The sequence below is a fragment of the Sus scrofa genome, chromosome 2 (genome assembly GCF_000003025.6).
Source record: "Sus scrofa isolate TJ Tabasco breed Duroc chromosome 2, Sscrofa11.1, whole genome shotgun sequence".
NCBI classification, from domain to species: Eukaryota; Metazoa; Chordata; class Mammalia; order Artiodactyla; family Suidae; genus Sus; species Sus scrofa.
Window position 1 is genome coordinate 61,960,260 of NC_010444.4, and position 13,871 is coordinate 61,974,130.

The following is a 13,871-nucleotide window of genomic DNA, read 5'->3' on the forward strand; positions in this document are numbered from 1 at the left end:
AATTACAGTTTTTTTCCCCCACCATTTCTTCTGTTGCAACATGAGTATCTAGACATAGTTCTCAATGCTATTCAGCAGGATCTCCTTTGTAAATCTATTCTAGGTTGTGTCTGATAAGGCCAAGCTCCCGATCCCTCCCACTCCCTCCCCCTCCCATCAGGCAACACAAGCTCTCTTCTCCAAGTCCATGATTTCTCTCTGAGGAGATGTTCATTTGTGCTGGATATTAGATTCCAGATATAAGTGATATCATATGGTATTTTGCCTTTGTCTTTCTGGCTCATTTCACTCAGGATGAGATTCTCTAGTTCCATCCATGTTGCTGCAAATGGCATGATGTCATCCTTTTTATGGCTGAGGAGTATTCCATGGTGTATATATACCACCTCTTCCGAATCCAATCCTCTCGTCGATGACATTTGGGTTGTTTCCATTGTCCTGGCTATTTTTGAATAGTGCTGCAATGAACATGCGGGTGCATGTGTCTCTTTTAAGTAGAGTTGTGCAGATAGATGCCCAAGAGTGGGATTGCGGATCATATGGAATTCTATGTATAGATTTCTAAAGGTATCTCCCAAACTGTTCTCCATAGTGCTGTACCAGTTTACATTCCCACCAGCAGTGCAGGAGGGTTCCCTTTTCTCCACGGCCCCTCCAGCACTTGTTATTTGTGGATTTATTAATGATGGCCATTCTGACTGGTGTGAGGTGGTATCTCATGTAGTTTTGATTTGCATTTCTCTATAATCAGCGATGTGCTTGAGCATTTTTTCATGTGTTTGCTGGCCATCTGTATATCTTCTTTTGAAGAATGTCTATTCAGGTCTTTTTGCCCATTTTTCCATTGCTTGATTGGTTTTTTTGCTGTTGAGTTGTATAAGTTGCTTATATTTCTAGAGATTAAGCTCTTGTCCGTTGCATCATTTGAAACTATTTCTCCCATTCTGTAAGTTGTCTTTTTGTTTTCTTTTGGGTTTCCTTTGCTGTGGCAAAAGCTTTTCAGTTTGATGAGGTCCCATGGGTTTATTTTTGCTTCTCGTTCTATTGCTTTGGGAGACTGCCCTGAAGAAAATATTCATGATTTGGATGTCAGAGAGTGTTTTGCCTATGTTTTCTTCTAGGAGTTTGATGGTGTCCTGTCGTATATTTAAGTCTTTCAGCCATTTGGGTTTATTTTTGTGCATGGTGTGAGGGCTGTGTTCTAGTTTCATTGCTTGCATGCAGCTGTCCAGGATTTCCCAGCCATGCTTGCTGAAATAGACTTTCCTTTTCCCATTTTATGTTCTTGCCTCCCTTGTCAAAGATTAATTGACCCTAGGTGTCAGGGTTTATGTCCGGGTTCTCTATTTCTGTTCCATTGGTCTGTCTGTCTGTTTTGATACCAGTACCAACTGTTTTGATGACTGTGGCTTTGTAGTATTTCTTGAAGTCTGGGAGAGTTATGCCTCCTGCTTGGTTTTTGTTCTCAGGATTGTTTTGGCGATTCTGGGTCTTTTGTGTTCATATAAATTTTGGATGTTTGTTCTAGTTCTGTGAAAATGTCCTGGTCATTGGATAGGGATTGCATTGAATCTGTAGATTGCTTTGGTAGTATGGCCATTTTTACAATATTGATTTTCCAATCCTTGAACATGGAATATCTTCCATTTCTTTACATCTTCTTTGATTAAGTTTATAGTTTTGGCTATAAGGTAAAGGTACTCCTTGTCAGGTGTATCCGAGGTATTTGATTTGTGAGTGCAATTTTAAAGGTATCGTATTTTTGGATTCCTTTCTAATAGTTCATTGCTGGTATATAGAAATGCGACTGACTTCTGACTGTTAATCTTATATCTGCTACTTTGCTGAGTTTATTAATCAGTTGAGTAGTTTTGGGTTGAGTCTTAAGGTTTCTATGTAAAGTATCATGTCGTCTGCATACAGTGACAGTTTGATCTCTTCTCTTCCTATATGGATGCCTTTTATTCTTTGTTTGTCTAATTGCTATGGCTAGGACTTCCAAAACTATGTTGAAGAGCAGTGTGAGAGTAGGAATCCCTGTCTTCTTCCAGATTTGAGTGAGAAGCTTTCAGTTTTCCCCATTGAGGATTATATTTGCTGTGGGTTTTCTCATTAAATGGCTTTGATTATGTTCAGGAATGTTCCCTCTATACCCACTTTGGCGAGGGTCTTGATCATGAATGGATGTTGAACTTTGTCAAATGCTTTTTCTGCGTCTATTGACGACGATCATATGATTTTTGACTTTTTTTTGTTAATGTGTGTATGATGCTGAGTTGATTTGCGTATGTTGAACCATCCTTGTGAACCTGGGATGAACCAAACCTGGTCATGGTGTATGATGTTTTTGATATGTTGTTGGATTCGGTTGGGCTAAGATTTTGTTTGAGAATTTTTCATCTATATTCATCAATGATATTGGGTGATAGTTTTCTTTTTTTGGTGGTATCTCTGCCTGGTTTTGGAATGAGGGTGATGGTGGCCTCATAGATTGTCTTTGGGCATGTTCCGTCTTCTTCAACCGTTTGAAAGAGTTTAAGGAGGAGGGCACCAATTCCTCTTTAATATGTTGATAAAATTCACCTGTGAAGCCATCTTGGTCCTGGACTTTTATTTGTAGGGAGTGATTTTATGAACTTCTTCAATTTCATTTCTAGTGATCGTCTGTTCAGTTGGTCTGTTTCTGCTTGATTCAGTTTTTGGCAGGCCATACTGCATGTTTCTGATTGCTCCCTGGAGCAGTCTCCACCATGCAATCAAGCCCAGCTACACTACTGGAGGAGAAGGACAAAAGCAAGAGTCCACCGGTCCCACCAAGGCTATCCTAGACCACAGCTGATAGCTTAGCCAAAACCCCAAACATGACAGAGCTGAACCTGGTCAGCCAGAGCTGTTCTACAAACCCACACATAGACCACAGACACAGGAGTTGATTCCAGCTAAGGATGAGAAGAACAAAACCAAAACTGACCCAACATCGCAGGAAACAATAATAAAACCCAAACTCAAGTCTATGAGTTTTAATGGGTATGTAATGAGTAGGAACTGCAGAGATCCTGTTGTGGCTCAGGTGTGAACTAGTATCCATGAGTTCAATCCCTAGTATGCATAGCTTGCCCACTTTATAGTATCCCATAGATCTCTTATATTGCTTTCATGTTTTTTCATTCAGTGTTTCCTGTCTGCTGTCCTCGATTTGGGTGATTACCATTATTTTATCTTCCAAGTCATTAATTCGGTTCCTCTGCATTATTCATTCTGCTCTTCAGTGCCTCTAACTCAGCTTGCACCTCTGCAAGTGAATTTTCTAATGTTTCTTGCTCCTCCTTTACTTTCTAGTTCCTTTCTAAAAGGAATCTGCATTACGGTTCATATCTACTCTAAATTACTCATATTTTTCTCTTAATCCCTTTTAGTAATTTCACCTAGCTCCTTTTTGAAGTCGGCCTGTCTGATTAGACGCAGAGTTCTGTTTGCTCCTTCGGGGAAAATCTGTTGTTCTTTTAACTGTGAATGATTCCTGAGCTTCCTCATTTACTTATCTTTTTCTTATTCTGTGACTTTAGGAAAGCAATTACTATAGCCTTGGATGGCTATTTATATGTGAGAGCATCCCTGGGTATTTTGTGATGGGCTCACTATGTATTTTTAGGGTGCTGTGCGTGCTTTCCAGGGAGATGGAGGGCAATGGGCAGGCTAGTAGCCAGTGCCTATCGCTGGGCCCTTGACAGTGGCAAAGACCCGTGGGCAGACGCCATTAGCTGCTCCTAGTTGCAGGGCCTGGAAGTGACTGTGACCTTCAGGCAGAGGTATGCTATGCCTAGAGCATTTTGGCAGTGGCAGCACCAGGGTGTGTGTGTTCCCAGAGGAATGAGAGCAGCAAGCTGTGGTGCTTGGTTGCAGGGCCCACCTGTGTGCCGACCTTCCCGAGGTGATAGGCAGAGAGTGGTGCCCTTCACAAGACACCCTGTCGGTAGCGGGCCACGCCCACCCTGGGCGTGAGATGACTGCTGGCGTTTGCCTAGCGTCCTGCAGAGCCAGACATAGAGGCAACGAGTGTCATGCCTAGCCCCCCTAGCTGCCACTTATAGCGGTCTTGAGGATAGGCACGCTTCCCGGCGACATCGCCCAGGGAGAGAGGCACGCTCCCGGCTATGACTGCCTGTGAGCACTGTGCGAGCTGAGACGGTCTCCCTGCTCCAAGCCACAGCGGTTAAGACCTCTCTGTAGGCCAGAGGTTGTACTCTGCCCTCTCGAGAGTCCACAAGGAAAGACATTCCTGTGGGTGTTCCTCATGTCCTCTCTCCCTGACCTCTCCAACAATGGTGCCTTGCATCTCCTGTGGGCGCCAGATTCCTGAGTTCCCTTGGCTGGTGCGATCCACTCCTATCCCCGACCAGTGCACACAGCTCCCTGAGCCCCTCAGGCTGTCTCCACGCATCCAACCACGTCCACTCCCTGATGGTCTCAGCACCCAGCCCCCGCCCAGCCTCTCAGGCTGTGGTTGTCTGGGAGTGCTGGTACAAAATGGTCGTGTATGGCTTCTCATCGTGCTTGGCCCTCCTCAGTCCAGTTCCTGCGCTTTGCCCTGAGACTTTGAGATCCCTCTGTTTCTCGCGCGATCTCTGTATTGGTTACATGGCTTCAAAAAAGTGTTTTTCCTCTTTCACAGCTCCCTCTCAGTAGTGCTGGTCCAATCCTGCTTCTTTCTTCTTTTTTTTTTTTTTTTCTTCTCCTCTGTTCTAACCCAGGTATGGGGAGGTTTCTTGCCCTTTTTGGAGGTTTAAGGTCTTCTGACAGCAATCAATAGATGTTCTCTGTGACTTGTTCTACAGTTAGATGGGGGTATTTTGATCCGTTTACAGGGAGAGGGTGAATGCCATGTATAGTCGTCCACAAGTATTTTTTGGATGCCCTGCGGCATATGGAGCTCCCAGGCCAGGATCAAGATTCAGGACCCAGTCATGACCTAAGCCACAGCTGTGGCAACTAGATCCCTAAAGCTCTATGCCAGTCCAAGGAGCAAACCCACATCAGTGTCTCAAAAGATGCCTCTGATCCCACTGCCCTACAGGAGAAGCTCCTTCTCCACCATCCTGACTCAATTTAAATCTTCATCATTTATATCCTGAATTTAAAGAGCTTCCCATTGATATGTACACTAGAAACTAGAGCGGTCTGTTGTACCCACTATGTGCCAAGAACAGGATTCCTTTACATCATCTTGACCACTCTTTCAGAAGGGATTATTCCTGATTTTAAAGATGAGAAAACAGGCTTCGAGAGGAAAATCAGTGATGCCACCCCCACACACACACACACAAAAAGCCATTCAGCAGAGCAGGATTCCAGACTATTTGTGTCCGAGGCACTCCGCCTTTCCCAGGGCTCCAGCTGGGAACCTGGGTTCTAGAAACTCACATGCATGATGTCTGCACTCTGTTGAAAATCTTCACATATGACTTCAAGATATCAAAGTGGAAGGCAGGTGTCAGCAGGCGGCGCTGGTGGCTCCACTTCTCACCAGCACTCAGCAGGACCAACCCCTAGCAGGGGCAGCCATGGGGAATGAGCAAGAAGGGCAGTACCTTCCCCCAGACCCCCAGGTTGTCCCCAACCTCCGTCACTCCCCGTTACTCACCCAGCCAGGGCTTCAGGAAGCTGTAGAAAAGCATATCCTTGGTATGATGGTGGCTGACATGAGAGATTGGAACATTCAGGGACCATGGAGAGGAGAAAGGGAGGGACTTTTGCTCTACATTCCCCTCCCAATCCAGCATGGCAGGAATGGGACCAAGGGCAGGGGGAAAAGGGGAAGGAGGGGGAGGTAAGAGAGGACAAGACCAGGCTGCAGCACAGAGTAGAACAAAGGCAGAGCCAACACACACACTCCTACATACTTAGATGCAATCCAACATGGGCACAACAGGTCTCGGCACACCTTGACGCGGTTCTTAGGAGGACTAATCTGTTCTACACACCAAGCACAGGAAACCTATCAGGAACCTAGTACACCACATTTGCCCCATCACTCTCTGACATCTCCTAGAACACCCAACATCACCCCAATATATATTAGCATTGCCTTACATACAAACAGCATACATGATTATGTCCTTAACATGGCATAAGCCCTGGACCTGGGCCTGAGGCAACATGACACAATCTTAGCATGTCCCAAGGAGAGGCCCCAGATAGGACTTAACACTGTCCCATTAAGGGCACAGACAAGTCTGGGCGTGACCTAGACTTCCTCAGTATCCTCCTTCACCCTACCCTTAGCATCAGGTGCTTTAGGCTCAAGGGGACCCCTGTGCTGAAAGGGACCAGAAGATTGCTGTCCCACTAGATACTGAGCTCCATCCACCATGAAGAGCTCTCCCTGTCCCCTTAAGCCTCCAGAGGCCCCCAGGACCAATCAGACACAGTGGGCTAACCTTGAGGTCGGTGGTGTATCCCTGCCCCACACACACAGTACCCTGGCCATCTCCTACCCCCACATTCACCTTCTGGCTTAGATGTTCCTTCCATCAGAGGCAGCTCAGGCAGCAGAGAATACGCAGAACGTAGAGGCAAGCTTCACATGCTACGTGGCCTTGAGAAGTTACTATGCTTCCCTGAACCTCTTTTTCCCACCCTGGGAATGCCCACCTTAGCAGGGTGGCTAGTGGATGAATAGCTGCAGTATCTTGCCTGTCCAATGTCTATCTCCTTTTCCTGCGGACCAGCACCCATACTTTCTCCACCGTCAACCCAAGTAGTTATGAGGGCAGCTGTGCCACCCCATCCCCTGCTCCAGAGCCGACCATATGACCACTCAGCCTCACCAATTCAGCTGCAGTTTTAGGTGATGAAGAGGTCCCTGTGACCCAGGCCACTCCACTTTAAGGGAATTCTGCAACTTTTCCTGGTCTGTGGGGCGTGAGCTCACTTGTCAGCGGGGATTGACCTTCTGGGATTCATCTTTACCAGCATGAAGAAGAAGAACACACAGCTTTGAGATGAAGACAGATTCCCAATGACACTGCTTGAAAACCTAGATCCAGCCATGCCTGAAGGCCAATGCTCCCTGAGCTTTTCCACTCAAGAGATCCCCTTTCTTAGACCAACAGGGTTGGTTTACACCACACCCAAAACTGGAAGAGATTTTTGGCAACCAGAGAGAGCCAAGGACCTGCCCAGGGAACCAGCAGGTCTCTGTCGATTGGCTGCCCATACCCCTGCTCAACCTTTGGTCTGTGGAGGAGTGGGAAGAGGCTGGAGCAGGGGGCAGGGGGAGCCTGGGGTTAGGAGGGCTACCAGGAGATACCTGGGGCCTGGAGCAGAGGGGAGCCAACAAAGTTGGGGTGGAAACAAGCCGCAGGACGGGTACAAGGGCCCTAGAGTGCTGTTACCTGACAGCCTCCAGCTATAGGATCCCTGGGCTCTGCTATAGCGTTCACAGCAAGGTCACACTTTCCCAGGCAGCCTACAGCCAATGACTGAGCACAGTGGGCCACAAATGTCTAATCATTATTGCCCCATGTGACGCTTCACTAAAGGCAACACCCAGCCTATTTTTATTTTTTATCCAATATTGGAGTCCCAAAGGACTTGAACTGATATCCTAGAGCCTTTGCACAAGTTAGCCCCCATGGCTGCCCAGCCACCATCAATAACCCATCCAGGGGCAAATCGATATTTCACTTCTTCACTATGAGCCTCACTCCTTTCCTCTCTGCCCGCTGGACATGTAGGACTCAAATGGCTAGACTCTGAACTGGAAAAGGGGAAGTATAGATATGTTCTGAGCAAAGGGTGGACCCCGAGAGATTCCTGCGAAACCTGGGATAGAAATTAGATGGAATTAGAGGAAAGAGCAAAAATTCAGGGCAAATGGGGTCTTTGGAGAAACAATGCAACTTCAAGCAAGAGAGCAAGGGAGGAGAGAGGATGTTAATATATTGAACATGTACTGTGCTGCATCTGTTCTGCATTGTCACAATTCTCCAGTAGCACCTGTGGAGGGGGATTCCTCACCCCACCCCCCAATTCATAGAGGAAAAACACTTTCAAAAAAGGGGACTGATTTCTTAAGTCACAAGCCAGTTAGTGGGGCATTAATGAAGACCTCAGATCTTCTCATCCCCAAAGCCTCAGCTGTTCAGACTGGGCACCACACTTTGCCTATGGGCTCTGCTCCTATGCCCACTAAGCAATAATGACAGAATAATAAATATATATTTGTTTCCCCTTTCCCAGCTGGGGACTAGAGCCAATAAGAAGGGTTCAGGAAGACACCATGTGGACATGCACGCACCATTCAATCTCCTTAGGCTCACGGTCCCTCAGGAGCTCTTGCACCTCCTGCCGGCAGCGCTCCTGGTACTCCGGATGCTTTGCCAGGTTGTACAGGACCCAGGAGAGGCCACTGGGGTGGTGTCATGGCCTGAAGGGCAGCCAAACAGGCTTGGGTCTCTGGGATACTCAGCACCAAAGGGTCGACAGCACCCTCATGGTAAGACGCCCCCACCCCACCTCGCCACCTCAAATAACATGGGAAAGATGGCCAAACGGGTGATCCAGGGCCACCAGCCAAGTCCCTCACATGAAGAGACCCCTGCCTGTTCCGAAGTCCCACACCGGGACCCTCACCCGCAAACATGAAGGTGTCAGCCTCGGCTCGGATGTCCTCATCTGACAGTCCTTTCCCGTCTTCATCCTGGAGAGAAAGCACCCCCAAATCACATCAGCTCAGAGGACACCTGAGCCTAACCTGAAATTGTCCCTGAAGCTCCACCATCCAAACAGGATCATCCCCTCGTCAGCTCCAGAGCCCACCCACAGCCCTCCTCCTTGTCTCCTGCCTCCTGTTTACTCCTTCCAGGCAGCCTTCTACACAGCCACGTCTGAAACTCCTCACCGACCTGTCCCTCCTTCCTCAAGCACCCTCTGTGACTCCTAGCCCTCTCTCGATCAAGTCCATGTTCTTTGCTCTGACATGTGAAACCAAGATCCAGTCTACCTACCTCTTGAATTTAGATCCCAGAGAAGCCTACCTTGGCCAGCAGGAGCACATCAATGAAGTCCAAAGTCTTGGCCTTAGCCTTGGCCCTAAGGAAGTCTTGGGAACCCTGACTAATGAGGGTGCGACGCCGCTCCTGGATGACGGCATCTGTGAAGTCGTGCACCAGGCGGCAGGCCTGCGGAAGCGCCTCCCTTCGGGGGTGAGGTAGTACAGGAAGTCCTTGTGCAGGAAGATCTGCTCATTCCGTTTTGTCACCAGGGCACTGAGCTCGGAGATTGCAGCAATGTATTCACTGGGTTTCCTACACAGTCACACCAGAGAGAGCCTTGAGAAGCAGCTCCTTAACACACAGGAAACCCTGGGAGCCCTTCCAGTCAGGAACCCAGGACCACATCCCAGCCAGAAAAGAGTGCCCTCCCATCAGGTTTCTCTCGCTGCCTCCCATCTCTGTCAACTGCCTCATGTCCTAGATCTCAGGGCGGAGCTTGAGAATCACGCTCATCTCTCCTCGCTCCTACACAATATCTGCCCCTGCCATTCTTCCTCAGCTTCTCCCAAATCTGCCCCATTTTCCCCACCAACGTCAAGCTTCCTCCTCTCTGGGGTCTCCTTCCATCCTCTGTCCACATGACAGCCAGGCTTTGCCCAAGTCAGATGTCCAACTCCGCTTTGACCACAACCCACATCTGCTTGAGCACCTTCCCTGGCTCCCTGGAAACCTCAGCAAAAAGTTCATATCCTCTTTGTCTGGCTTTGGAATGTCCTTAAGCTATAGCCCCTGCCCACTCCTCCAACCTTATTTCCAATGTCTCTCCTCACTCTTACACCCACTTGGCTCACACTAGCTTCCTGGCCTCTATCAAGCAGTTCTGCCTGACCAAGAGGATCTCACCTTCTCTTTCCCCTTCCTGACCTTCAGTGTCCACCCCTCACCCACCTCCTCCAGGAGGGCCCTTCTGATCACCCTGCTCAGTCCTCCCCCTACCCCATCCACTCCCTTGGGTCTATGGCTCATGGTTCCAGGCCCTGGGACAAGACTCACTCCTGGCAGTTGCTGTCAAAACTGAAGACACATTTCTGCAGACTGTCCAGAGTCATGAGGCTGATGTGTTCAAACATCTCCAGACGGGTGTGGCCTTCTGAGGCCAAGCGCTGCCACTTGGCCTGGACAGAGAAGAGGGCAGAGCTTGGGCTGGGTATTGCCTCCCCTGAGCCCCTCTCCAACCCCAAACACCAAGATGCACTCCCCCAGACCCTGTCTCTTGGTCTCTGCCCTAGGCACCCACCCCAAGGATGCCCAGGGCATGAGTGGGAGTGGAAGCTGTTCCTATCAAGACATCAAGCCCCCAGAGCTGGGAGTCAGGAGACCTGAGTTCAAGGTCCAGCTCTGCCTCTTAGGTTCTGGGTGCCCTTGGTCTATTCATTGCTTTCCACTGGGCTTTTCCAGCATCAAATATTTAGTAACACTTCAGATGAACTGCTTTGGTATTAGACAAACCAAGTTAGAGTTGGTGTGCCACCACACATAGCATCCTTCCTAGTGTGTGATCCTTGGCAAGCCCCTAACTTCACTGGCCTCCCATTTCATCCTCTATAGTGTGGCAATTGTCATAATCTCTGCTTCGTAGGAATGTAAAAATAAATTAAGCAACACATGTCAACAAATGGCCCCACTGTTTGGGATTTCCAATAAGTGTGAAATAACCGTTATTTACAGTAGTGTCTGAAGTTACAAAAATGTATCTTTTATGAAAACATTAGTTATTATCATTTACCTTAGTTGAACACATAGGCTTATATTTTTATTAATAATAATGAGGAGTTCCCTGTGGCTCATCAGGTTAAGGATCTAGTGTTGTCACTGCTATTTCTCTGGTTATAGCTATGGCACGGGTCCAATCCCTGGCCCCGGGGAATTCCTACATGCTGGGGGCATGGCCATCATTATCATCATCATCATAAAAAGTAATGTTAGCTTCTCTGACCAATAAACCTAGTATAGAAAACAAGATGTTCAAACTACGGTAATTAGACGTTTTTGGAGAAAATGAAGACTTTGCATCATCTAGAATTGTGCTAGAGTTGCTAAAATCGTCATAAAATCAAGGTTAAGTTATATGATCACACCCGACTAATTTCCAAGGATTCATTTTAACTAGAACTACCACTTTATGTTTTCCCTTTTAGGGTACTATTCCAGTTACTCAATTACTTAACTTCATTTAAAAATAACTGTTAAATAACCATTAACTACCATCATCATCTTCGTCATTACCATAGTGGTAGACAACTGCAAAAATGTCATTCACTCTTTGTAATGAGACTTTGTGGCTCTTCCATTAGGAGGTGGAACCTCTCTCTTCACATGCTGAATATGAGCTGAGTATGTGACATGCTTCAACCAGCAGGAACAGAAAACTATGGTGTGCTAGTTTTGAAACTAGGCTTCAAAAGCTGCCACATGTTTTTTCAGACATCCCCAGGGCATATGGAAGTTCTAGCCACAGCTGCAGCAACGCTGCACCCTTAATCTACTAGGCTGGGCCAGGGATCAAACCCGCACCTCCACAGAGACAAACCAGATCATAAACCCACTGCACCACAGAGAGAACTCCATACTGCATGTTTCTTTTTTTTTTTTTATTTTCTGGTTTTATTTCTTTTTTTTTCTTTTTTTTTTTTATTTTATTTTCCCACTGTACAGCAAGGGGGTCAGGTTATCTTTACATGTATACATTACAATTACAGTTTTTCCCCCACCATTTCTTCTGTTGCAACATGAGTATCTAGACATAGTTCTCAATGCTATTCAGCAGGATCTCCTTGTAAATCTATTCTAGGTTGTGTCTGATAAGCCCAAGCTCCCGATCCCTCCCACTCCCTCCCCCTCCCATCAGGCAACCACAAGTCTCTTCTCCAAGTCCATGATTTTCTCTTCTGAGGAGATGTTCATTTGTGCTGGATATTAGATTCCAGATATAAGTGATATCATATGGTATTTGCCTTTGTCTTTCTGGCTCATTTCACTCAGGATGAGATTCTCTAGTTCCATCCATGTTGCTGCAAATGGCATGATGTCATCCTTTTTTATGGCTGAGGAGTATTCCATTGTGTATATATACCACCTCTTCCGAATCCAATCCTCTGTCGATGGACATTTGGGTTGTTTCCATGTCCTGGCTATTGTGAATAGTGCTGCAATGAACATGCGGGTGCATGTGTCTCTTTTAAGTAGAGTTTTGTGCAGATAGATGCCCAAGAGTGGGATTGCGGGATCATATGGAAGTTCTATGTATAGATTTCTAAGGTATCTCCAAACTGTTCTCCATAGTGGCTGTACCAGTTTACATTCCCACCAGCAGTGCAGGAGGGTTCCCTTTTCTCCACGGCCCCTCCAGCACTTGTTATTTGTGGATTTATTAATGATGGCCATTCTGACTGGTGTGAGGTGGTATCTCATGGTAGTTTTGATTTGCATTTCTCTTATAATCAGCGATGTTGAGCATTTTTTCATGTGTTTGCTGGCCATCTGTATATCTTCTTTGAAGAAATGTCTATTCAGGTCTTTTGCCCATTTTTCCATTGCTTGATTGGTTTTTTTGCTGTTGAGTTGTATAAGTTGCTTATATATTCTAGAGATTAAGCTCTTGTCCGTTGCATCATTTGAAACTATTTTCTCCCATTCTGTAAGTTGTCTTTTTGTTTTCTTTTGGGTTTCCTTTGCTGTGCAAAAGCTTTTCAGTTTGATGAGGTCCCATGGGTTTATTTTTGCTCTCGTTTCTATTGCTTTGGGAGACTGCCCTGAGAAAATATTCATGATGTTGATGTCAGAGAGTGTTTTGCCTATGTTTTCTTCTAGGAGTTTGATGGTGTCCTGTCGTATATTTAAGTCTTTCAGCCATTTGGAGTTTATTTTTGTGCATGGTGTGAGGGTGTGTTCTAGTTTCATTGCTTTGCATGCAGCTGTCCAGGTTTCCCAGCCATGCTTGCTGAATAGACTTTCCTTTTCCCATTTTATGTTCTTGCCTCCCTTGTCAAAGATTAATTGACCCTAGGTGTCAGGGTTTATGTCCGGGTTCTCTATTCTGTTCCATTGGTCTGTCTGTCTGTTTTGATACCAGTACCACACTGTTTTGATGACTGTGGCTTTGTAGTATTTCTTGAAGTCTGGGAGAGTTATGCCTCCTGCTTGGTTTTTGTTTCTCAGGATTGCTTTGGCGATTCTGGGTCTTTTGTTGTTCCATATAAATATTTGGATTGTTTGTTCTAGTTCTGTGAAAAATGTCATGGGTAATTTGATAGGGATTGCATTGAATCTGTAGATTGCTTTGGGTAGGATGGCCATTTTCACAATATTGATTTTCCCAATCCAGGAACATGGAATATCTTTCCATTTCTTTACATCTTCTTTGATTTCTTTGATTAAGGTTTTATAGTTCTCGGCATATAGGTCCTTTACCTCCTTGGTCAGGTGTATTCCGAGGTATTTGATTTTGTGTGGTACAATTTTAAAAGGTATCGTATTTTTGTATTCCTTTTCTAATAGTTCATTGCTGGTATACAGAAATGCAACTGACTTCTGAATGTGAATCTCATATCCTGCTCCTTTGCTGAATTTATTAATCAGTTCAAGGAGTTTTGGGGTTGAGTCCTTAGGGTTTTCTAGGTATAGAATCATGTCATCTGCATACAGTGACAGTTTGATCTCTTCTCTTCCTATATGGATGCCTTTTATTTCTTTGGTTTGTCTAATTGCTGTGGCTAGGACTTCCAAAACGATGTTGAAGAGCAGTGGTGAGCGTGGGCATCCCTGTCTTGTTCCAGATTTGAGTGAGAAGGCTTTCAGTTTTTCCCCATTGAGGAT

The 13,871-nt window shown here is 46.2% G+C and overlaps 1 protein-coding gene across 1 annotated transcript in view; it reads right to left on the reverse strand.

Moving 5' to 3' along the window:
* LOC100739101 (cytochrome P450 4F6-like) overlaps positions 1 to 13,871 on the reverse strand; it is a 46,639-nt gene that overhangs the window by 21,569 nt on the left and 11,199 nt on the right. Inside the window, exon 6 of the mRNA XM_021083611.1 lies at positions 10,050 to 10,171. Within this exon, the coding sequence (XP_020939270.1) occupies positions 10,050 to 10,171 (122 nt within the window). The remainder of the gene's footprint in view (positions 1 to 10,049; positions 10,172 to 13,871) is intronic.